The sequence below is a fragment of the Scardinius erythrophthalmus genome (assembly GCF_964197995.2).
Source record: "Scardinius erythrophthalmus genome assembly, chromosome: 20".
Classification (NCBI taxonomy): Eukaryota; Metazoa; Chordata; class Actinopteri; order Cypriniformes; family Leuciscidae; genus Scardinius; species Scardinius erythrophthalmus.
Genome location: NC_138240.1, coordinates 23,482,971 through 23,509,420, shown reverse-complemented (window position 1 = coordinate 23,509,420; position 26,450 = coordinate 23,482,971). Strand labels below are relative to the sequence as shown.

General features: G+C 40.2%; 1 protein-coding gene across 1 annotated transcript in view; it reads right to left on the bottom strand.

Moving 5' to 3' along the window:
- Positions 1–26,450, bottom strand: part of LOC308680196 (transmembrane protein 132C) — a gene marked incomplete at its 3' end in the record, with an annotated part of 322,165 nt that overhangs the window by 237,537 nt on the left and 58,178 nt on the right. The window contains exon 2 of the mRNA XM_081348194.1: positions 11,805–12,693. Coding sequence (XP_081204320.1) covers positions 11,805–12,693 — 889 coding nt within the window. The remainder of the gene's footprint in view (positions 1–11,804; positions 12,694–26,450) is intronic.

The window sequence follows — 26,450 nt, the reverse complement described above, 5'->3', positions numbered from 1 at the left end:
AGAAACAAAAAAATTACTTAATTCAAATCAATATTATTAATATATTTAACACGCTCTTAAAATTGAGTAAGTTTACTCAATTAAAACAATGCCCCCCTCCCCCACCCTCTGACGTGACGAAAACTCGACGGTTGGAGTGAGCGTGGCTGTTTGAACTCTCCAGTCTCCAGAACAACAGCTTTCTTCTCAGCGTCGCAGATTTGGTGCATTTTCACTGTGAAATTCAGGTATGTTTTATTTTATCTATAAAATCATTACTGTGCTTTAAATCATATTTAATGCAAAACAACATACAGAGGCGTAATTCGACACCTAAACGAGACAAGAGCCGCGTTTGTCTTTTTGCGTGATTGAAACGCTTTGCATAAACACATGACTTTCATAATGATAATGAATATAATTATTATCATTTGGATGATAAAATGTCCTCAGAACTATCACTTTTTGTTTATTGGCAGGTTATGTCAGTCGCTCGCAGTATATTTCGGCTGTGCCTCAGACAGTGACTGTGAGTGAAACGCAGGACGGCGGTATGAAGTTCAAAGTTCACCCGCAGAGCACGAGTCTGTCTCCGGCACGAGGACCAGCGCATTCGGTGGATATTGGATAACAGAGTGGTTGATTACACTTGAATTAGGCTACCTGAATGTTTAAATATTTCATTTTTACTTGTTAAATAAGTTTAAATGCAGGCAATATTGTATACATGAAAAAACAGTCTAAATGTGCTGTATTGCTGTATTCATTGAAAATAAAGGCCAATGTAATGTATAATGGTGGTTGTCTGGAGTACTATTTTACAAAGGTTTAGAGAAAATAAAAAAGTTAATATTACTCATTAATAAAAACAGTTAATATTACTCATAAATATTGTTTTTTTAATGTTTAAATGTTAAGTTATTTCTACTCAATTTTATTTGTTAATGTACCAGATGCAGTTACTCAGATTTACTTAATTTTTTTACTTGCATTTACTCAATTCATACAGTATATTTCATTGATTTCACAGCTTTAAAATTTACTCAATTTTTTTTGAGTGTAAAAATGTTTCACCAATAAAATTGAGTAAATAATAGTTAAACTTTTTACAGTGTACTTCTTTCAGTGACCAGCCCCAAAAATCTATGCATTTTATTAGTTTTATAAGTCTTATTTGGTGTTGTTACATAATTTGTGAATTTGTTTTTGCACAGATGCCAGATGCCAGTCATGAATAATCATATCTTTTTGTTCTTTTGTCAAGGTCCAAATGCAAAGAGAAAATCCCGAAATGAGATAAAGTAGCTTTGATTGGTAAAGCAGACAGTCTGTGTTCAGGCCAGTGTAGTGCACCTGTTGATGGGTCCAGCTGAGGGTGAGGAGACTGCAGTAGTTACTGCTGTCCATCAGTGTGTATAATGAGGCAGAATCGCAGATAATGTGCCCACTGATGCACTACCTTTTAAAGATGGGACAAATTGATTCCCTTTAAATAGGCTCTGCTCTTGGTATTCACACACATGCTTGATGTAAACAGAAACACACATATACACACTCACATATGCCAGTACAAATCTCTCTTGCTCTTTTCTATTAAGCACAGCTGACAGCTTCTGAATCCAATGTTCAGCATCCAAATAATCTGTAGATTGTTCTTAGAGGGGGGTGAATGATTAAAATAACAAAAACAGTTTGAGAAGCGCAAATAATTTATCCTGCCAGTTCTTGCACTCATCTAGCGTATAGCAAAATACGGGCAATATGACACAAATATTCAACCCTAATAAGGTACTTTTCCAACTAAGACAACATTATGACTTCATGAGCTCCAGCCATAAATATTTACCCCTCTATATATTTCTACTCCATAAATCACACTTTACTTACGGTGCCTGCAGAGGTGCCGTGATTTTGTAACCTCATTGATGGACAGCTTTTCAGACATCAGTGTATAATGGATAAATCTCTTGGATGACTGCCACTAAACGGCGCAAAGCATTTCTAAATATCTTTGGGGAATATTATCAAGCACTGTTTGAAAGTATATTTCACAGAAAATTTGAAATGCTGTCATTATGTACTGACTCATGTCGTTCCAAACCCATTTGCCTTTCTGCGATGTCTGGGGTGTGAGCAAATGTTTCTTTTTGGTTGGGTCTTTTCAGCTGATCGAGTTTGAAAAACCAGTCTAAATCAAGGATGTTCCTATTCCTCTGAATGGAAGTTGTTCAAGTTGCACACAGAACCCCCAGAAGTACAATACACGAACTGAAACCTGCAATCTTTGTTCAAGGGATCACAGAGGAATGTTTTCATGGGAACTTCACAATACAGAACAGTATAATTAAAAAGATAGTGTTGAAGTTGTTTAGACCCCTTTTAAAGGGATGGTTCACAAAAAAGTGTCATCATTTTCTCACCCTCAAGTTGTTCCAAACTTGTATGAATTTCTTTCTTCTCTTGAGCACACGCACGCACACACACACACACACACACACACACACACACACACACACACACACACTCACACAACCATGTGAGTCAATGGGGTCCATCAACTGTTTGGTTCCCCATATTCTTCAAAATATCTTCTTTTGTGTTAAGCAGAAGTTGTTTGGAACAACTTGAGGGTGAGTAAATGATGACATAATTATTATTTTTGTGTGAACTATCCCTTTGAGATACTTTTATGGTTATTTTCAAAGCTTCAGTTCTAAGTGACTAACTGTATAGACCAAAGCAATCAGCACAAATTAAAACAATTCACAAATTCAAATGATCTCTTTCAAATGGGTTTTAACTACATAAAAGATGACAGAACTTTCATTTTTACTCATATTTTTTTTTAAATGTTACTGAGGATAAAGGAAACTGTTCAAAGTGTACAGTACAGTTCATCAGTGCAGCTATTGTGGAGACTCAGTCAGCAAAATGACTTTCTCATAATACATAAAGTGCACTTTTGGTGGAGATCAGGTTACATTGATCCAAATCTAAAGGTGAGTCCGAACAAGATCATAATTGTAGACCAATTATTCTCCATCTCAAATTATTCTCCAGTCTTTTTTCATTTATGTATCAGTCTGTGTTCCTCTCTTTAACCAAAATCCAGAGGACAATATGGTCTTAAAACCAAATTAATGGACTCAAAAAAAAAAAAAAAATAGCTGTTTTGAGTGTCAAATGATCCATCAAAATTTCTAATTCTAAATATCGGCCAGCAATACTGTCCTTGTGTGTTTGCAGAAAAATTAGGAGTTCAAATTATGAGTTTACTTCATCATGCACCTCTTGATACTGTATATATGATAGGATTGCCTATTTTCAGTCTGGAACAAAAGCTACTTTTGAAGATAAAATAATTCTGTTTATGTCAGCCATTTATGATCCAAACGACGTTTAATTCACACTCAAGATTTGAAATGGTATGAAGCTTAAGTGAACAAAAAATTTATATTTTTTTTCCAATCTGGTAATGCCAGCAGTTGCCTCCATAGAAATGGGTGACATAGATGTGCAATGTTTACACAAAAAAAAGAACAAAAAAATAAATAACAAAAGAGCAATCAGTCAGGTCAACAATCCAGGGAGCTGATAAACAAGCAATTATTCCCTTAATTATTATTAAGAAACTCAAATGACTCATTTAAAGAGTTTTCTTGCAAAAGTCAGAAACTTTCTTTAGTCAGCCATGAGAATAAAAACAGCGTGCATATGAAGCATGGGGAATAAGAGTTACTGCTTTCATCTTGAACCCGCAATTGAAAAATGTTGCTGATACACACGCAAATAAGCAACTTACATGCAATCCTCCAGTCACCTGCAAATAGAGCAAGTGTATTACAGATAGAGCAACGCAAGATTTAGCTAATGATTGTGATGAGAAAATTCTTGCAAAGTGTGCAGTGCTTTGCCTCAGCAATGCCTTGGGAAAAAAAAGCACTATCTCCAAGACCTCAGTGCTTCAGATACAGTATATACATATAACATAAGCAGATGCTACCTAAATGATGCTATTCACTCAACAGAAAAGATTAAACCAGACTGCAAGAGACTCGAATACAGCAAATATCAGTTGTGACTCACGACTGGAAATATTACTTCAGTTAAAGATAAAGGTGCATAATAAATTGCTTAAAATGGTTTTGACATTGGAATTCTACTGTCCTTTCTCAGAAGGGAAAATACTTGCAAGTGATGAAAGTCACAATGTGAATCTGACCCTATTGCATGATCAAAATAGTGTCCTTGGTGACCTAAGAACGATGGATTTCTATGTCTACACCATAATGTGAGTCATGGGCCAGTTTCTCCTTGTCACGGCTGAATGAACGAGAGACGAGGATTCAAATGCAGAGGAGATTTATTCCACACAAACAGATAGGATACAAACTCAAGACACAACTAGCCAGCGGGAAGGAACATCAGGAACAGGTAACTCAGACAACGAACCAGCACAGGACTACAAACACAAGGAAGCTAAATAGGGGAACAAACAAAGGAGGGTAATGAGACTAACAGGTGGGATAAATTAACCAATAATCAAATAACAAGCTGGGAGGGGCTAGACAATAGACACGAGCACATGGCCCAACATAACAAACACCCATGTGCAGCACAAGACAGGACAGGCATGTGACATTACCCCCTCCCTACGGAGCGGCTACCAGACGCTCCATAAGACCAGGGCGGGACGGGAGGGACAGACCAGGGCGGGACGGGAGGGACAGACCAGGGCGGGACGGGAGGGACAGACCAGGGCGGGACAGGGGAAAAAAAATGTCTGGGACACCAGAGTGGTCCACAGGGTTCAGGAGGCCAGGACGGGGCAGGCTGTGCAAACGGCCAGGGTGGAGACTTTCCTTCAGGCGGCCAGGGCGGAGACTTTCCCTCGGGCGGCCAGGGCGGAGACTTTCCCTCGGGCGGCCAGGGCGGAGACGGCAGTTCATCGTGCGGCCACGGCGGAGACGAACCCTCGGGAGACCAGGAAGTAGACGACCCTTCAAGCGACCATGGCACAGGAACCGACCCCAACTCAGGAACAGGAACCGACACCGGCTCAGGAACTGGCACCGACACCACCAGCTCAGGAACTGGCACCACTGGAACTGGCCCTGGAACTGGCACCACCGGCTCAGGAACTGGCTCAGGAACTGGCACCGACACCACCGGCTCAGGAACTGGAACCGGTACCACCGGAACTGACAGTGGAACTGGCACCCTTGGCTCAGGAACTGGCACCGACACCACCGGCTCAGGAACTGGAACCGGTACCACCGGAACTGACAGTGGAACTGGCACCACCGGAACTGGCACTGGAACTGGCACCAACGGCTCAGGGACTGGAACTGGCACTGGAACTGGTACCACCGGCTCAGGCACTGGAACTGGCACCACTGGAACTGGCACTGGCACCACCGGCTCAGGCACTGGAACTGGCACTGGAACTGGTACCACCGGCTCAGGCACTGGAACTGGCACCACTGGAACTGGCACTGGAACTGGTACCACCGGCTCAGGCACTGGAACTGGAACCACCGGCTCAGGCACTGGAACTGGCACCACTGGAACTGGCACCACCGGCTCAGGAACTGGAACTGGCACCACCGGCTCGGGCACTGGAACTGGTACCACCGGCTCAGGCACTGGAACTGGCACCACTGGAACTGGCACTGGAACTGGTACCACCGGCTCAGGCACTGGAACTGGAACCACCGGCTCAGGCACTGGAACTGGCACCACTGGAACTGGCACTGGAACTGGCACCACCGGCTCAGGAACTGGAACTGGCACCACCGGCTCGGGCACTGGAACTGGCCCCTCTGGCTCGGGCACTGGAACTGGCACCACCGGCTCGGGAACTGGCACCACCGGCTCAGGAACAGACACCACCGGCCCAGGAACAGACACCACCGGTCCAAGTGTGTGCGTAGCCCACACACACCACATGGCTGTGGCCATAATGGCCAGTGTCGCGGTCACTAAGGGCTCAGGAACAGACACCTCCGGTTCAGGAACAGGCACCACCGGCACAGAAACAGACACAAGCACAGACACTGGCTCCGGTTCAGGAACAGACACTGGCTCCGGCTCAGGAACAGACACTGGCTCCGGCTCAGGAACAGACACTGGCTCCGGCTCAGGAACAGACACTGGCTCCGGCTCAGGAACAGACACTGGCTCCGGCTCAGGAACAGACACTGGCTCCGGCTCAGGAACAGACACTGGCTCCGGCTCAGGAACAGACACTGGCTCCGGCTCAGGAACAGACACTGGCTCCGGCTCAGGAACAGACACTGGCTCCGGCTCAGGAACAGACACTGGCTCCGGCTCCGGAACAGACACTGGCTCCGGCTCCGGAACAGACACTGGCTCCGGCTCCGGAACAGACACTGGCTCCGGCTCCGGAACAGACACTGGCTCCGGCTCCGGAACAGACACTGGAGGTTTGAAGGGCGTCTCCAGGATCCGAGCTAAACGCTCTAAATAGCCGATCAGTGCCCCCCCGGCCATGAGAATGGGCATCTCCCGATCTATCTCCGACTGGGCAGACGTGGCTTGAACCATCTCTGGCTGGGCAGATGTGACCTGAACGGTCTCTGGCTGGGCAGACGGGACGTGAACAGTCTCTGGCTTGGCAGACGTGACGTGAGCAGTCTCTGACTGGGCAGACTGGACGTGAACAGGCTCGGCGGCGGCCATCTTGTCCGAAGACACAGGCTCGGCAGGCGTGACGTGAACACTCTCGGTGGCGGCCATCTTGTCAGGGGACACAGGCTCGGCAGACGTGACGTGAACACTCGCGGCGGCGGCCATCTTGTCCGAAGACACAGGCTCGGCAGGCGTGACGTGAACAGGCTCGACGGCGGCCATCTTGTCCGAAGACACAGGCTCGGCAGGCGTGACGTGAACAGTCTCTGTTGCGGCCATCTTGTCTGAAGACACAGGCCCGGCAGACGTGACGTGAACAGGCTCGGCGGCGGCCATCTTGTCCGAAGACACAGGCTCGGCAGGCATGACGTGAACAGGCTCGGTGGCGGCCATCTTGTCCGAAGACACAGGCTCGACAGGCACCACCGGAACTGGGACCACCGGAACTGGGACCACCGGAACTGGGACCACCGGAACAGTTACGGAGGGAGCCTTTCTCCTCCTCCTATGTTTCGGGACCACCGGAACCGGGATCACCGGAACTGGGACCACCGGAACTGGGACCACCGGAACTGGGACCACCGGAACTGGGACCACTGGATTCGGGACCACCGGAACAGTTACAGAAGGAGTCTTTTCCCTCCTCCTGTGTTTCGGGACCACCGGAACTGGGACCACCGAAACTGGGACCACCGGAGTTGGGACCACCGGAACAGGCATGGAGGAAGTCTTTCTCCTCCTCCTCCGTCTCGGGATCAGTGGTGAAGGCTCTCCTTTCCGCTGATCGTCATCGGCCATGGTCCTCTCCTCCTCCCAAGTCCTTTGAGCGCATCTGGCGAAGTACTCAAATAAGGAGATTGAAGATCCCTTCTCCTCTCCCTGAGGAAAAACCTCACTCCGCTGAATCCACATATTGGCTGGTTCGTTCTGTCACGGCTGAATGAACGAGAGACGAGGATTCAAATGCAGAGGAGATTTATTCCACACAAACAGATAGGATACAAACTCAAGACACAACTAGCCAGCGGGAAGGAACATCAGGAACAGGTAACTCAGACAACGAACCAGCACAGGACTACAAACACAAGGAAGCTAAATAGGGGAACAAACAAAGGAGGGTAATGAGACTAACAGGTGGGATAAATTAACCAATAATCAAATAACAAGCTGGGAGGGGCTAGACAATAGACACGAGCACATGGCCCAACATAACAAACACCCATGTGCAGCACAAGACAGGACAGGCATGTGACACTCCTACTGGTAGATGCCATAACTACACCGTTATATGGCCACAAGCAACTTTCTCAATTAAAGACAATAAAAGTAGCTGTGAATTCAGATGACAATAAGTCTGATGTCGATATTCAATATACACTACAGTTCAAATGTTTGTGGCCAGTATGTTTTTAAAGATATTTTAGTCTCTTGTGCTCACCTGCATAAGACATTATGCTCAGGCTACATTTATTTGATCAAAAATACAGTAAAACAGTAATACTGTGAAATATGATTACGATTAAAATGAACTGTTTTCTGCAGTAGACTTAAAAATGTATTCTTGTAAAGGCAAAGCTGGATTTTCAGCATTATTACTCCAGTCTTCAGTGTAACATGATCCTTCATAAATCATGATGATTTAATGCTCAATAAATATTTGTTATTATTATCAATGTGGAAAGCAGTTGTGCTGCTTAATATTTCTTTACTGTCACTTTTGATCTATTTAAAAAAAATTGGCAACTGGCAACTATTAAAAATACCAAGTTCTTAAAAAAAAATTGCTTACCCCAAATTTTTGAACAGTAGTGTAAGTACATTTTGTTAGGTTAGGTTAGGTTAGAAACATTTAGGACCCTATTTTAACGATCTAAGCGCATGGTCTAAAGCGCAAGTGCACTTAGGGCGTAATTAGGCAAATTATTTGGTCCGAATCCACTTTTGCTAGTTTAACAACGGGAAAAATGGTCGGCGCACCCGATGCATGGTCTAAAAGGGTTGTCCCTGTTCTCTTAATGAGTAATGGGTGTGTTTTGGGCGTAACATGCAATAAACCAACCAGAGACTCATGCTGAATGCATACAGAAAACTGAATGCTCCTCTAGTGAGGAAACAGATCTGCTCGTGCGCGAGGTTAAAGCGTGCAAGCAGACCATCTACGGGACAAAGTGTATGCACGTTGTAGAGCCGCCTATATGCACATATTACTAACGCGCTCTTTAAATAACAATTTCAAATTCTATTTCAGTTGCCTCAAAATAGCAATGCGCCAACAATGCGCCCGAACACACCTCATTTTCAGACCAGCACACCCATGGGCGCACAAATGGGTGCAAATGCATTCGCAATTTAAGCAACGTGGCGCAGGATGTTGAAAATGATAACTGCATCAGGCTGAAAGTAACAAAAAAACATGCATTGCTCCGGGTTTATGATAGAGCCCTTAATCTCTGTAGTTGCATAACACTTACCAATATTCCACACCAAATGCAGATATTCAGCAAAAAAATCTCATTAACTTAGAACAACCAGGTACATGGTCTATATAGTGAAGTGAACAGTAGATTCTTTCATATCATATGGGTAACACTTTAGTTTAGGATCCAATTCTCACTATTAACTAGTTGCTTATTAGCATGCATATTACTAGGATATTGGCAGTTTATTGGTACTTATAAATCACATATTAATGCCTTATTCTGCATGACCATATTTACATCCCTTAATCATACTCACTTATAAATCACATATTAATGCCTTATTCTGCATGACCATATTTACATCCCTTAATCATACTCAGTACCAAAACTTAACACTACCTTTACTAACTATTAATAAGCAGGAGTTTATTGAGGCAAAACTTGTAGTTAATAGTAAGAATTGGCCCCTAAACTAAAGTGTGACCATCATATGATATCAAATACAGTCAACCCGAAATATCATGCAGCTGGTGAGATTGAGGTTAACATTTTATCATGTTAGAATAGCTAACATGCAATCACAGTAGAGCTATTTAGTGCAATGCCAAGAATACCAACTTAAAAGCACTATTATTGAACTCTGTATATGACTCCCTTACGGTTGAAGGCTTCCCCTAATTTTGTACAGTAGTTGGTGCAGTCTTTGCATTACATTCTCTGTCTCCAGTCTCCAGTGGTATTGGATTATATTCTTTCATTTTTTCTGCAGCTGAAGTTCTGCCAAAATTAGTTTGAAAGTGGACACCTTTTAAATCGGAGCAAGCAATACACAGTGACACCACCACTGAGCAAAAATGATTATGCATGAGAAAATAAATAAAATCATTTTAGCAAAATTGCTTTTTGAGTTGGGCGGTGGATGTTCCACAGGCCCGACTTAATACAGTATCTGTGGGACGCTTTCCACACAGCCTAAAGTGATAATTATAACCAAATTTGGATGCTTTTTTTTTTTTTTTTTTTTTTTTTTACGTTGAGAAAATCTAAAAAAAATATCCGAAAAATCCATCCAGCCATAATTGGCCATACAGTAATTCATCATACAATCTTACATGGTAATGCAGTGATTAATTTAAGAGTGTCTGCTAAAGTAATATGCAGCATGTAAATAAGCCAAAATGGATTCTAGAAAATATACTTCATTTTAAACTAATTACAAAAATATATATAATTGTAAAGCAGATTAAGCAGCAACATAAACATGCAACTAAAAATAATGAAATCAAAATATTACTTTTTTATCATTTGCTACATGAATATTATTTATGGTAATTAAGGCAGACCTTGATTAATCTCTGTCTAATTTTCAGAAGAGATATACAACCCTCCACTTCACAAAAACATAATGAAAAAATATGTCATGCTTTCATTTCTCAATTGAGACATTCATACTCATCAGCTCATGAAAAAAAAACATTTAATGGATCATTAATATTGAGAATTAGAACATTTGTTTCTTTCAAATTCCTTTAATGATCCTCTGTAGACTATTTAACACTGATTTCATTTAAAGCTGTAAATCAATAATTAATCAGAGGATAATGTTATGCTTGAGAAAATGAAAGCATGGTTTTGCTGGTCATAAGACCCCTTAAACATGCATATTGCATAACTACACATAAATATTTTATTCATGAATCGTTTTTCCAATGATTACAGTAGAGTAGCCACACACACACACACACACACACACGCACACACCACCAGGGACAATAAAAATGGGTCTCATCCTCTCAGCATATTTAAGTAGAGTGGTTGTTGATCACACACACACACACACACACACACACACACACACACACACACACACACACACACACACACTGTTAGACAAACCTACACACACAACCCTCAAAAAGCAAGTGATTTGTGCTTTCACTTTTACAAGTGAATTCAGCAAAGAAAGCCCAGCTGACATCCATGTACTATCTGATTTTCTTCAAAATACACCAGCCATCGTCTCTCCTAGTGCATCTTATCTTGCGTGCACATGCAGGGCTGACAAATTGGCTTGACCTCTTGTCTGGTTGGGTCTCATATGGTTTATAAATGTTCTCACCCACTGTGATTACAATCGGACGAGCTTGCAGTCATTAAGCTAATGGAGGCGCATTCTAATTGATGACATCCTCATTTGCATTGTGTGTTAATTACCCAAATCACTTAGCCGCATCTGCAAATTCTAATTAGTACCCGCAGATTCAGTGCGGCTGGATGTTTTCACCTGAAAATGAAGATGTCTTTCTCTCTGCCATGGTAAACAAAAAACATAGTTAAATTAAGTAAAGTAACCGTGAAGTGAAAATTCATCTCGGGCACACCAGCTGGAATTAATCACAACTATTTCAAAAGCCAAATGATTATGGCAAAGAAAATATGTGACCAAATATGGAGATCCAAGTGGAGCAAAGACTGATAACTGGGCAAAGTATGATTAGTTGCGATTCAAATAACAGAATAGAAAACAAAGCAAAAAAGGCTTTAATGACTCTTTGAAGCTGCAAAGCAAATTGCTATTTAACTGCTGACAGAATGCCATGACGTCAATAGTGAATCTTAATGTGGCATTCATTACAGAAACCATCACTACTGTAACACAGCCATGAAAGTCCCAGGAAAAGGTCTCGTGGATAGTTATTTGCTAACACAGCAGTTTCAATGCAGTTCCACATCTTGCAAATGAAGTTCTCTTACCTGAGAGTGAACATTTCTACAGGTGAGTACGGCGAAGCTGCAACATATGCTGACACGGTATCCCTTTGCCGAACAGGCGTGGATGGTACCAACACTGCAAAATTCCCATCCAAACGCTGCTCTGATAATTCCGGAACAGATGGAGTCTGGAATAATCGTACACTCCCGATGCGCCTCATGGGTGTAGAGTTCGGAGACCCAAACAATCCCTCTTGATCCGAGTGAGCGGAGCTCTTGTCCCCTAACTCCTCGGAAAGACAACCCCCTTCTTCTGCGCCCCGAAGGCTGTAGTACAGCTCTACAGGTGTTCCTTCAGGCATATCCGGACTCCTCTGCCGTCCTGGGACAACGCTGGGAGGTGCAAACCACCCAGGAAGAGGCTCGAGCTCGGCGACGCAAACGCCCATGTCCCCTCGTAACCTGCAGCTCCCACGGACCTCCTGGGTTTCATGGAAGGCGAACATCCGTACGCAGGGAAGTTTGTCCACTGCACTGTAGTCGTCCCAATCTCTCCCGGCGATGTAGAACAAGACTTGAACCTTGGGTTTGTTCAGGTAAATCCTTTCATTGAGAACAAAGGTCTGCACTTTCCAGTTGAAGGTGAAGAGGGTTGAGGAACCCACAAAGGAACCAGGCATCTGGAGGAGATCCAAAGGAACAGGCTCTTCCACCGCAAGGGTTCCATATGTGGCATTGATGATGGGAGGTTTCCTGGCCTGGTGGATGAAGAACAGTTCCGTTCTGGAGAGAAAGCTAGAGTTGCGCATGAAGTCCTGGGTGGCCTCCTTAAGAAAGAAGGAGGACTCTGTGTTGAGGAGCTGGTAGTTGACGGGCAGGTAAGTAGGGGAGGCGTAGCGCTGAAGATTCTCCAGGATTCGACAGTCTGTAACTGACAGAAAAGGAAAGAGATGTCAGAGTTACATGTGGGGTGTGTATTTTGAGAAGAAAGGTGCACAGAATATTACAGTTCAGACTGATACCAAGAAGTTGATCATTATTTTTCTGGCCCCAAGATATAATTGAATTAGATTAAAGCATGCCTTCATTCATCAAGCTGTATTACACAGTGTCCTAACTACAAGTGACGCGACACGCGATAAAATGAATCTTTTCCATGTTAATCAGAGTTTTTGCCCTAACCAGCCGCGACGGCGACACGCAACGATTCTATTTTAGAAACGGTTTCTATTTTTTTAGCTGGAACAACAAACACAAAGTGTGGCAATGATAATCTCAGGTACAGTTATGTGCTTTATTTAATGTTAAAAGCATGCAATGTGACTTTGAATATCATTTAGTGCTCCCAGCTTTGTAGCTGTAAAAGCAACAATAGATAATCACTTCAGATCTTGAAATTAAACAAATGGAAACAAGAAGGTTCAAACTGTGAACAAACAACTTTGACAAAGATTGTTTTAGTAACTCAGTAGCCTATGTATTTTTAATGATGTTTAAATGGTGTAATATTTGTGAATTATGTAGCCTACTTATCCATTTTCTTGTGTGAATCTCTAATGCTGTGCACTATATCATATGTTCTCATAATGGCTATTAACTGATAAATGGCTAAAAATTAAAAAGCCTTTACTATTTTGTCTAAACAAATTAAAATGAATTTTTTTTTAATACTACAGATGAACCACAACATTATAATGTAGAGAATGAGAATTAATATTTATTTTTTTATATATTCAGAAGCACTATGTTCTATTTTCATTTTCAAACCATTCCAAACCATTGAAATAGAAATCAAATTTACAGTTTTATATGTGTGAGAGTGGGAGACTAATGATCTATTAATGCAAAATGACACTGAAAGTAACATTTGAATATGAAAACTTTAATAGCCACCTCAGACATCAGATTATTGTATCAGAAAACTGAACTAAGTTCAGCTTTTTCACTTCTTTTCTCAAATCTATTGCATCATAAAAGAAGTGCCAAAGTTATTTCCAGAGCAGGCACTGTTTGTATCCTATGTAATATCTCCCTCGCTGTTTCTGGTAGACAGCACTGGCTGTGGCATATCATAACCTCAACAGCAAAGCCTCCAGCAGAAACATCGATTTCACCTCACAGACAGAAAGTAATATAGAGACTGATGAGACACTCTGATATGAAGAAGTGGACATAAACCAAAATAGACACAGATAGGCACTCAAATTGTTTTATTGTTTTATCTGTGAGGGTGAACATATGACCCATTATATATAGCAACCGTGTCACTGTTCTGGGAATTATTTTAGACCAAAACGCAATCTTCATGAACTAAACCTGAATCAAATCTATGGCTGGAAAGATACGTTGATGTAAACGATTACATCGATTACCTAAATTAGTCGATTTGCTTGGAATGCGTTGATTTGTCGGACTTTATGTTCCCCAGTGGCTCATCCCGGGGATGCTGAAAATCAGCCGTTATTATCTAAAGTTATCTAAAGTGAGGAAATTGTTTTAAACAGAGACCAAATAAAAAGGTGTTCTGCTCTGTAAAACTGAAATGATTGGTATAGCACAATTTCTATGCAGGAGCATCTGAAAATAAAACTTCCTACCTCAATACGACAAAAAAGTGTAGCTCTTTCCTAATTAGGCCTACACTGCATAAACCTTACCTTTTGTGATCAATAATAGCATTAAGCAAATGTTCATACTTAGATAAGTTACGGTTATTATTTATTGGTAAATTAACCAAAGGATTAAACAGCTATTTCTAATTTCTAATAGAGGGATAATCGTTAGATTATTCGATCAATCTTCGATTAATTGATTGGAAAAATAATCATTAGTTCCAGCCCTAATCTAATCCAATCCATTTTTATTTAACATATAACTGATTAAAACTTGTTTCCTGTTATGATTGCAACAAAATTGTATCTATATTGTATATCTATATGAATATAATAATTATAATTATTACTAAAAATATTAAAGAAAATAAATAGTAATATTTCACTATAAAACATGAGTATTTAAGAAAACTAATACAATTATTAATACTATTTTTTATTATTTGCAGTACAACTAAAATTACAATAGTAATATTTATGGTATATGGTATTGAGATTTAACTTAGATTAAACTTTTAAGATTTGCTGTACTTAATAGTAGGACTGAAGAATTGAAAATATATAAATAATAATAATAATAATAATTTATTATTACTACAACTACTAGAATTGCTAAAAAAAATACAATAAAAAAATAACAACAAAAAATGTTAATATTGTACTTCTGCTGTTGAATCCAGTTTCAAAATGTCATATCCAACTAGTGTTTTAACATCCCATCTTAATCAATGTTAAGTCTTTGACCTTTAAACTGAAGAACGTTCTGTGCTCTGATTAGGCTATTTATTTCCTCTCTTTCTGCGCTCTGCTTTGACCAAGGACATGGCAATGAATGGCCTGGTTGTGAATCAGTAAGAATAAATTACTCATTTAGGAGGATTGGCTATGCACACACATGAACGGTTGTACACAAACACAGCTGAAAATAGGGCTGAAGGGGGACATCTTGTCACTGCAAAACAATCTGATTCGTCGAAGCAATTGGGAGGAAATACAGAGAAAACTGTTTTTCAGGCTTCATTTTCAGTGTTGACAAGATTTATCTGCCTGCCTTGGCAAAAGAACAAGAATTTTCATTGTAAATTGAAGATGTGTTCCCATATACACGCTTTAGATGCGGCAACTTACATACAGTACACAATGCATGCTTGGTCAGTAATCAACACCCGCTGACAGATGTTGCCGTGCAAGTCCAGATGTTACCGGCTGTCATTTTAGTGCTAATAGCTAGTTTACATAACACAATATGCAAACAACCACAGGGCAGATTTCCATACGGTTATGTGGAAGTAGAAAAACCCAGGCAGCCTTCAGTATGAAATACATCACAATGTCTTCTTTGGCGAAAAACCATTACGAATTTTAATTTATGACTTACAAGGTCGGTTGACTTTGTTTAATTTCTAGAGTGGCCCATTCAAAGAAGTTGTGAATGTTTGCTACAAAAAAAAGAGAGAAATTGTTAGCGAAAGTAATGAATGAGCCCAGGCTTAAATGAAATTACGACCATGACCAGCAACCCGGAAAAGGGAAGCCATTAATCAGAAACTCTTTAATGTGCTGTGTGGCAGTAATTTCACTCTCTGCGTAATACAAAGTGATACACTTATTTGAAAAAGAAAATGAAATATGGGAGTTGAATGCCACTAAACGTCCACAAATTCTTGCCACTTATTTAATTTAAGTCAATTTCATTTCATTCAGTTTAACAATAATGAAATATACAATTTCTGGGTGTACTTTTTATGATAGCACACATTTGAACAAGGCACAAAGGAATGGGGTTTGTAGTTTTGCAGCTCTATTATGAAGCATAACAATCCCAACAAACCGTTTAATACATTTTAACTTTCTTACCGAACGCAAATTAAACGGAAATGAATGACTTCAATGTCTTATTTTTTAAAGCACACAGCAAGAAAAGGCCTCCACCTGTCATTCACCATCACTGCCTGCTTTTCTGTTCCTTTTGCCTTCTTTCTCTTCGACCACACTGCTGTCACGCTGATGGATCAACATGAGCAGCCGGTCGGCCCTTGTAAAAAGGCTCCAGACAAGGGGAAGGTCTTCCTCTGACTGCCCAAGCAGGAAAAGGTATTAGGGAGGCTTGACAGGAGGGCTGACCAGAGGAAAGCAGCCCGGGCCGTAGAGGGCTTTCAGAGTCACTGCCCCCTAGCCTGGTTGTGGACGAGAGCGGCCCTAATGATATGTAAGGCTACAGGAGGCAGTGTCAACCTGTCCGTGGCCTGTCAAAGAGTCTGGTGAGAGGGTGAGATTGGAGAGCGAGTCACGGAGGAGTGAGGATGAGAAGGAAAGGGCAAGGTGGGGAGAGAGACTCAAGGCCAGTAAACAGATAAAAGGAAGATGGAAGGGAGATAAAGTATGGCAAGAGAGAGAGAAATCGGTGTGGTTGTCAGGTGTTTATTGAAGTGGAGCCGGCCTGTCATGAGGGGCTCTTCTGTTGAATCGGCTGCTTAGTTCTGGAGGAACTAATCCCACGATGCTTTGCTCTCACTCTAGGCTTGTGCCTAGGGTTGAGAGCTGACAAGAATAATTAAGAATCAGTTCCATTTAAGAAGAGACATGGTTATGTGTTTTTTAATGTACTTTTTTGGTGAATCAAAATCATACAATGCAAACAGTGTATCCCGACGAATGTTATTCCTAACAAATTACCACTTTGAGTTGGTTCCTTTCAGTGAACCAAAAAGATACAGCACAATAAGTGTATCCTGATTCCTGAACAAATGACTCTTATGAGTTGGTTCCTTTTAGTGAATCAAAAACAAACAGCATGACCAGTGTATCCTGATTCCTGAACAAATGACTCTTTTGAGTTGGTTCCTTTTAAGCCAGGCTCAGACTACAGGAGTTTTTAAATCTTAAGGCTGGCATACACTACACAACATCTGAAGAGATTTTAAAACAGCAGGCATAAGACACTTGCTGACTTTGTAAATGGTTACAGAGAAAAGCTGGGCATCATACACTACACGACACGACTATCAGACATTAAAATCGTTCCGATCACAAACAGAAACATGTGTCTCGTTGTCTTGAAGATGAAACAAATGCAGGAGATGACCCGCAGTAGTGGAAGATACGAGCCGGTGCATTTGGAAACGGTCTGGGGAGGGAAGACGCGGTAAGACTCAACAGATTATGAGAGGAGTTCTGTTCTAATCCATTATCAGTCACTGTAAATAATCAATAATTCGCAGCTATTGACGTTTTAATCTGGCTACTTATCCCGGACAAGTGTTAATGTCGAGTCCTGGATAATGGTGAATCTGTGATCTAGATGGTAAGTTTTTCCTTCTTTTTTGGTCTCTACCCAATCTTGTACATCGTCTTCTTCTTTTTTTTTTTTTTTATCTTTGTGACTTCGCACCCTTGATTTCCGTTGTCTGGTCAATGTATTTTGACTGTTTTATGTACAGTACAGTATTTATTAGCGATGCATCATACACTATGTGTGTTCTAAAATCGGCTCAAAATATCAGACATGTTATGATATCCTGATGTTTTGATAGTCTGTGCCCATCATACACAACATGATTCTCTGTGAATTCTGTCAACTCCGAACGATCCAAATCTGCAGATTGGCGCAGACATTTGGCAACTACTGCCAACTCACACAGATCGCAAATTGGGGCAAAAATCTGAGCAAAAGTTCTGTAGTGAATTCCAGCCTTTAACCGATTGTGAAATCTGGTTGCACGCTATCTGGGGTAACATTCAGTTGCTGGTGTGTACACACTGGCACTGCACGATTGATCCGCGACAGGTTTCACACTGCATGACTTTACAAAAGATAGAATCGCAGACAACTTCTGTCTAGTCTGCAAACTGCGTTTTACAACCAAACACACGCAAGAAGTGATAAGGAAATAACGCAAGATCACGCGTGAGACTGAAATTGTTATTACAAATGATAGCCTGCAAGAAGATTGCAATCCAAATCGTCTGTGCGCTGATCTGCTGCGAAAAGGAGAAAAGAAAAAAAAACTGATTATGCAGGAGGAAATGGTTGGGGAGACGAGGGGAGTAAGGATTGTGTGTTCTGCAAAGAGAGTTAGGGATAAATAAATAATTTTGCAATGTGCTGCTGTTGCTGATGGTCAAGCAAATGTTTGTGCTTTGTTTCTGTTTGATATTACTGTAAATAAATGTATTAAAATACAGATATTCTGGTCTATAACTCCTCCCAAAACATCCCACTGTCCTGTTTCTTGATCTCTCATTGGCTGTAGGTTATTGCCAATGTAGTTTTCAGTCAGAATACATTCACACAGCAGGATTTTGAATTGCTGACAGGTCCAAATATTTAGCATGCCAAATATCTCACGCGCAACTCGTCGGCGATTCTCTCAGATCGCGTCTTTGATAATTCATACTGCGTGACTGTCACTCACGTGAACGAGCACCGATTTGCCTATGATTTCGGCCATTTGTCAGCGATCTCACAAAACAAAAATCTCACTCAGTGTGAACTCGGCATTAGGAGAATCTTCACAGATTTTTTCACAGGTTATTACATACTATATGATTTGAAAATCGTGGCGCAACACACACTACAAGACATTCTTAATATTATCATGCCAGATTTAGCAGTGATCTCACAGGGAAGCGGATGTAAAACAAAATGGATACTGTGTTGCAACAACTTGCTGCATCAATACTTATTCTTTGTAGCAAGAAACAACAGTTGTGCTGTTGCCACATTTCGACCAGCCGTTCCTTCATCCCCGTTGTCCACCAGACCCGTACAGCTGCTTACAGTTTTGCGGTCGCCATTTCAAAAGTTCCGTCACTTCCGTCTCCCTGGCTATTGTACTGACATAATCATAGTTGCAATTATCCCGATTTAAAATCCTAAATATCAAACATGCTCCACGAGCAGATTGGCAGGTTTAAGATTTGAAAAGTAAAAGCCCCACATTAACAGAAAATCTGGGCTGAACATTCGAACCAGCCGATGACCTTGATGCGATTTTTTTTTTTCTCTGAATGTCGGGAAGGGTAAATCGGGCAAAAATTGTCCTGAAGTAAAAAATGCAGTAAAATGCAGACTTTTGAATGATAGTGAATAATTAAGACTAATTATTGTATTGCATCCAAAAAATCTTTAAGCACACCTTTTGAAGTTATTTATTGCAGATTTTTTTATATGGCAGGTATGGTCAAAATCGGTTCTTTGAGGGCCACTCTCCAATAGAGTTTATCTGCAACCCTAATCATACACACCTAAACCAGATAACCATGTCTTCAGGATTAGAAGGCTACAAGGAGGTAAGATTTATCAGGGTTGGAGCTAAACTCTGCCGGACAGTGGTCCTCCAGAATGAGTTTGCTTATCGCTGCTATATGGGTTTTGTTGACATTTGAATTGATCCAATCATTTGGCAACAAACTGTGGAGAGCAGTTAATGCAATAAGAATTGCATTCTCCCCCAAACAATTATTCCTCAAAAGTTCTAAAAGAATCATTAGCAGAATCGTTACAGAACCAGAATCATTCAATTCCTCCGATTCCCATCCCTACTTGGCCTTCTATGGTTCATTTAGACCAGGGGTGTCCAAACTCGTTCCTGGAAGGCCACAGCGACTGTCCTGCAGAGTTTGGCTCCAACTTGCCTCAACACAGCTTGGTTAGTTGCTTCAGGTGTGTTTATGGGGTTGGAGCTAAACTTTGCAGGACAGTGGCCCTCCAGGAGCAGGAATGGACCCCCGCTCTAGTCGCTCCCCCTGCACACCTCATATCAAAGCCAAACTCTCCCTTAAATAAGAGCAATAGGCTTATGCTGTTTTCCCCTAAGTCCCAATGTATTATTCTTGCCATACATTACATCAATTGTAATTAATAAGGGCTATTGACTTTGTGCTGGCCTGTCAAAAATAATTCATTGAGCTTTTGCTTTCACAAGCATCATTTAAGGAATGATATATGTGGGCTAGTCTTAAAACAGCCAGAAAGGCAGTTAAACGTATGCTAGGAGCTGTGAGGAGAATCAATATATAATACAACATTATGCCTGTTTGGGGTTCCCATAGAAATTAATGATATTGAAAAATGAGTATGTTCATCTACAGAGACTGCACAGAACTAATGATTTACAAAGCTGGGCACTTTTAGAGGTCTATTGAAAAAAAAAAAAACCCTCAAGAATACTGCTAGGTAAAAAGCTGAGGCTCCAAACGTACTGTATTCCTAAGTCCTTTTTTTCTCCAACTCGACAGTTTTAAAGAAATCTAGTGGCACCGCTAAGCTTATTTGTGTTACCTTGAGGCACCCCGCCCTAGCACTAATCATATTTCAACCTCTCTCACAGGGCATTTTGTTAAAAGAATCGGCGTATCGTTTTCTGAAACAGCTGCTTGGAAGTCCACATTACAGAGCTTTGTACATTAAACACCACAGAGAGTGGCCTGTTATTTGTGTTCGAGGCACCGAGCAGCTGAAGTGCTACGCAGAGCCTTCTCATTAGGGCTCCCTACATCACTTGCTTCCCTTTAAGAGCTTCCACCCACAGATGCCTTCGTTTTTGGCTTAGTAATGGCCTCTCATAGAGAGGACATGTGCTGATAATAAGGATTAATATGGGCGCAGAGCAAATCTGTGTCATCAATGTTCATCACTGATGTCTTTAAGCTTTAAAGAGACATCAACTATGGAGTAAACACTACATGATGAGTCCTTCACTTTTCAGTCTCTGCTACTTCGCTCGGAATGAACGAGCTGGGATCGACTAGTCGATTTTTGTTCTTGGCTTCTCTGTCCTTTAAACTTTAGACTTGACCCTGGTGTTATGACGAGCGTGTGATGCTAAAACTCACCAGGGTAATTAAAACAGGTTTTAATACTCAACCAGCAGCTTAAAGATGCCTGGCTGTTCATAGAATCCACTTAATTACAGTAAACTCAGGCAAATTAAGAAACATGAACACACACAAAGGAAAAATAACATCCTGCAGTAGGACTGTAATTAGGACTGTGAAAATGAGTAATGTGCTCATTAATCTACAAAACAAGATGTGGCAACTTGCCTTTGGTAAGTCTCACTTGATGCTTTTGTTACAGGTTCAACACATCGGTTTGGTCAATTTACTTGTTAAGGTTAAAATTTCTGTAGGGGGACGAATTACATTTCTGCTTTCCCAAAGCAAGGCACGTTTGAATGTTTTGCCCTTGTGCAAAATCCCTGATCGTGTCGTTTCCCACTAAAATGTTTGGATTTCGCCAACTAAATTTTTAAAAGACTGCGCCTTCAGTCTTTATGTGTAGAAATTGAGCTACTGAGTTAATGCAAAAAAAAAAAAAAAAAGGACAATTAAGGCAACATGATCATTAAGAGTTTAATAATCATACATAAGCCATTTTTATAATTAACACTAAGTAACAGTAGTTGTTTTGCCAATTTGAATATATTTGTAAATGTAAAAGGTCTCATTCAGGCAATAAATTATTGTCAAGATGTTGACGGATGTTTTGTTTAGCAAATCTAAATGTATCAAGTCTATTTCTATTAGTACACAGTAAAAAAAAAGGTTAACTTAAAGTAACCCCTTAAAATTTTGAGTTCATAGAAACTAAAATTTGTGTTTTATCAATCGTTTTGGCTCAATTCTCAAATGAGACATTTTTCCCCCTCAAAACAAAGAGTTCAGATCTCTGAGCAATTTGTTTATTGTTCACATCAGATTCAAATTTCTTATTGATTTAAGCAAATTGCACGTGTGCAAAAAAGTACAATTGTCAACTACTTGCACAATAACTAAATGCACATGGCTTGTTGATCAAAACTGATGAGTTGATTCTCAGTGAAACTTGCATCGTTTGAGCCATCACATGCAAAATTATCCATTCAGTTATCCAAATCTGTCAGATATGCATGTATATTCCATAAATATCTGACATGGAATGTTTGTAATGTCTGCTAAATTGTCAAATTACTTGAATTGTCAAATGAAAGAGTGAAGGAGGTGCAGTACCAGTATGTCCAGGTAAAGCAATGGTGTGCACTTAGTATATTGAACAGGGAGATTTACTGTACTTCCAAGATGTCTGTACATATTTCTTGAAGTTTTAGATACCCATAAGAAGAGAAAACATGTACTAAACTGTCTAGAATAAGCTATGTCAAATTTGCTTTATTTTGTTGATATGTTACTTCATAGAGAATAATTGAGTTATGAAACAACCCACATTCTTGTTTTCGTAGACAAGGCTGGGTTCAATGGCCAAAGGCAGGAGACGTGGCTGCAATCTCATTGGACACAAAATAACAATTGGCACACCAGGCCAACGTGGGGGCAATATTAAAATGTATCCTGCCATTTCAGAGAATGGTGTGAGCACACACTGGCCTTCCTAAACACACTTTACAGAGACCTAATGTATCCGGTTCTACTGACCTGGTCCGAGTGAAAGAGAAACGTCAGCTTCCACCGAACCAACATTGTTAGGGAATGGTTTGCTGCACATGAGAGGATAAAAAGGGAGTTCCTTTCACCTCCCCATTCCTGCATCCGATAGAATAGATTTTTTTCAACATGGAGGTGGAAAGTACATGACCATCGACCACAAGATCAGATCTTGTCTCTCGTCTCAGATCACATGAGACAAGACATCACAAGTGATCATTGCAGGGGATGGTCGCCACACTCAAGGAGATTTATTTCCCCCGGTGCATCACAAGAGAATACATCAGATGTGATGTTGATGAAAATCTTTGGCTATACCAACACGAGCAACAGGATGTCCATCAATAATATTTGTTTTCATGGATGTCATTTTGTGGCAATTTTCTGTTCAGTATTTACGGTAACATGTAAGAAATGTGAAATTTACTGTAAAATAATAATAATTTTGTTTATTGACAAGTAAGTTTTCAGTTTACATGTAACACATTTGTACACAAATAAATGTACTGTATAAATACAAAACAAATTTTTCTCTTCAACAAACATTACATTTTTATATAACAATAATTTCCACGGTTCACTGTCAGGGTGAAAAAACATCTAAACATTTTGATCAATGTGGCTCACACAATGACAAAAACACGTTTTTGTTTTGGTGGCATTGGGAAATTTACTGACACAATAACTATGTTTTGAAGCATGAATTAGTGAATAGAAGAACAGAGTTCTGATGTTCCAGCAAACTGTTTTGACATTTGAACTTACAGTTTTGAGAATGTTAAGACTGTTTCGAAAAATGTGCCAAATTGATTGAGAAAAACTGTAATACAAAGAGTTTAGTTAGTGAAAACTATGCTAGTGAATAGTAGAAGATTAGTCAATGGCTGTGTAACATCAGATTAATCAGAGATGCATCAGAAGGGAGATAGATGGCATCAACAACAGCATTTTACTTTACAGTATGTATGTCATGTGATTGTTTTAAGATTACCATGGTAGAGACAGCCACATTACTGTAACTCACCCTTATAAATGTCAACTACAGTGTAGATTCAGACATAACATTTACTTTATTGGCATCAAACTCTATAACACAAAACCTCATGGCTGTGTCATAACTTCATAACACCTTTTGATAACACACTGAGTAGACACTATTACAAACATTATGGATTTTATGTTATGAAGTTAGGTAATGTAAGTGAATTTTGTGTTACTGTAATTATTTTAGCAAAAAGGGTGATTTGAAACATGTATCTTGCATTGTTTGCTATTAAATGAATTGATTGTTAAAAGTACTAAATTAAAAGAAGATCATACTGTTGTGTTTAAATGTGTATAACTGTAATGAAAGCATGGGATCAGGGTTTGAAAGAATGCTTTGTTACAAATGTGATTACTTTGGACCTCTGTACTAAGAGTTTTGAAAATGTACACCTTGCTTGTGAAAATATAAAAACTTTAATATAAGATCGAATACCATGGCCTTTGTCTTGGACGTACAGACGGACGGATTGGATGGATGGATGTGGTCAAGGTCACTTTTGGCAAACTTGTGGATAGTATAGTATTGTGTATATGTTTTAAGTTTTGCATATGTTTTCACAATCAATCATTGCTGTCACTTTTGAGCACTCGATAACTTGCATCCGTCCCCAGTGCATGGCTTTTAGGAAGCTTCATTTAAGTGAGATTTTAAGGACAAGACAGGCACAGATCAGAAGACCCATCAGTATTCCAACCGCCTCTCTTGGACTTCACTAAAAACCTGGTCAGGCTTCCTAATGAATCTCTTCCTGCTTCTGCGTGCCCTTTATAGTGCTGTGACATCATAAATCAGCAGCAACACTGAAGCTTCTCATCAGGTGGGGGGAGTTTCAATCCCTGTCTGGCAAATGGCTTCCGTTTATCAAGCGTCATCTCTTATGACTACTGATGTCAAATCATCAGGGAGGTGAGAGCAGAAGGACTTGGGGATTTCTGGAAAAAAAAAAACTGCATTATACTCCCATGTATTTACACCCTGTGATTAAGAAGATGTCCTTGCCTGGGCCTTCAGGAAGCAGTGAAAAATAAACAAATCAGAAGGAAATAAAAGCATCCTGGGGAACATTATGAGTTTCGGTAATTGAAAGCGAGAGTAATGGAGGAGTAATCAAGGCCGTCATAATCATAAAATAGCCTATCACAATAAACCGGACAAGGTTCAACATTCAACATTTGAGCCATTAAAGTTCCACTTGCGGCATCCCAATGCATTACCATCCAATCAAGATTCTCAAATAGAAGGGTCCTAAAAGTTTTAAAAAGGAACTCTGCTGAACTTACTTTGACTTTATATATCAAGTCTTTATATATTATTTGGAATTGAATTAAATTGAGGACATAGAGAAAAGGCTTTAACATCAAGATTTGAAAGTAAAAATGGCACAAAGGGTTTACAGTGCCCAGTATCCTATTCTGCCAGGCAGGCACCATCCAAATCTACCTCATAATGTATGACCTTGTCATATACATGAGGAAGCACAGAAGCTTTTACCTTTTTGTAGGATAAAAATAAGAAGACTTCTTCTGATTTGTGTGGCAGCACTAGAGTATAGTACTGCTTTTATACTGGCATCTTATTTCAGATGCTTGAGATGGTGGATTTTATTATTATTTTAGTGTTTTTTGAATATTTAGCGATTAACAATAATAATAAATGTGTCATTTTAGCAAATAACCACTACATTTTTAAATATTTAATTGTTGTTGAATTCACTTTTTTAGTGCATAATGTTTAGTAAATTAAGAATATTTATTATTCTTTAAATATTGAAGAATATCATTTTCATTTCAATTTCTAGTATCAGCATAACGATTTGAGTGAATCATGTTATTCAGTATGATTTGAATCATCCAGATAACATCATGTGTTTTAATAGGAGCAAGAACATCTGATCTTCTGTACAAAGAGTCACATAATGTTATACATTTACTGATTTTATTAATACACAGTTAATTTGACCAATACCCTTAAATTACCTTTAAGGGACATGGCGATGGAAAAAATATGAGATGGGAGGAAAAATTATATGTCAATGCTTTTGCATCCTCACAAATGTTTTAAGTTTCCCGAGGAATTTTGTGTTTCGAACACAAAGTTTCTCAGCGGAATGCAAAAGTTTTGCGAATGAACAAAGTTTCTCAGGGGAATGCAAATGTTTTGCTATAAGAGAAAGTTGGACGTACTTTATGTGCACTTTCAATGTACTTGCAATGTACTTACCACAAAAGTAAAAGGTTGAATGTTTTTTCCCTTGTATGCATTTACAACAACAACAGATATTACAAGACTAGGTGTGTGTGTGTGTGTGCATGTGTGTGAAGAGAGAGAAAAAGAAAGAAAGAGCATCTCTTGTCTTTGATGCCCTGGCGTGAACTAGATGGCAGCTCTGTGTGATGGAGGGGCAGAGATTGGATGTGGCAGCAGTGCTTTACTGTACTAAACCCCTGGGTCCTTCTTCACAGATACTCGCATAGTTCAAACACCTGAACACACACTCCTGTGGTGGAATATCAGTCTAATACAAAAGGTTTACAATATGCACTGTTCCTGTAAGACAGGGCTGAAAGCTGACATGATTAAAGGTTTCACATTCCACACTTTCAT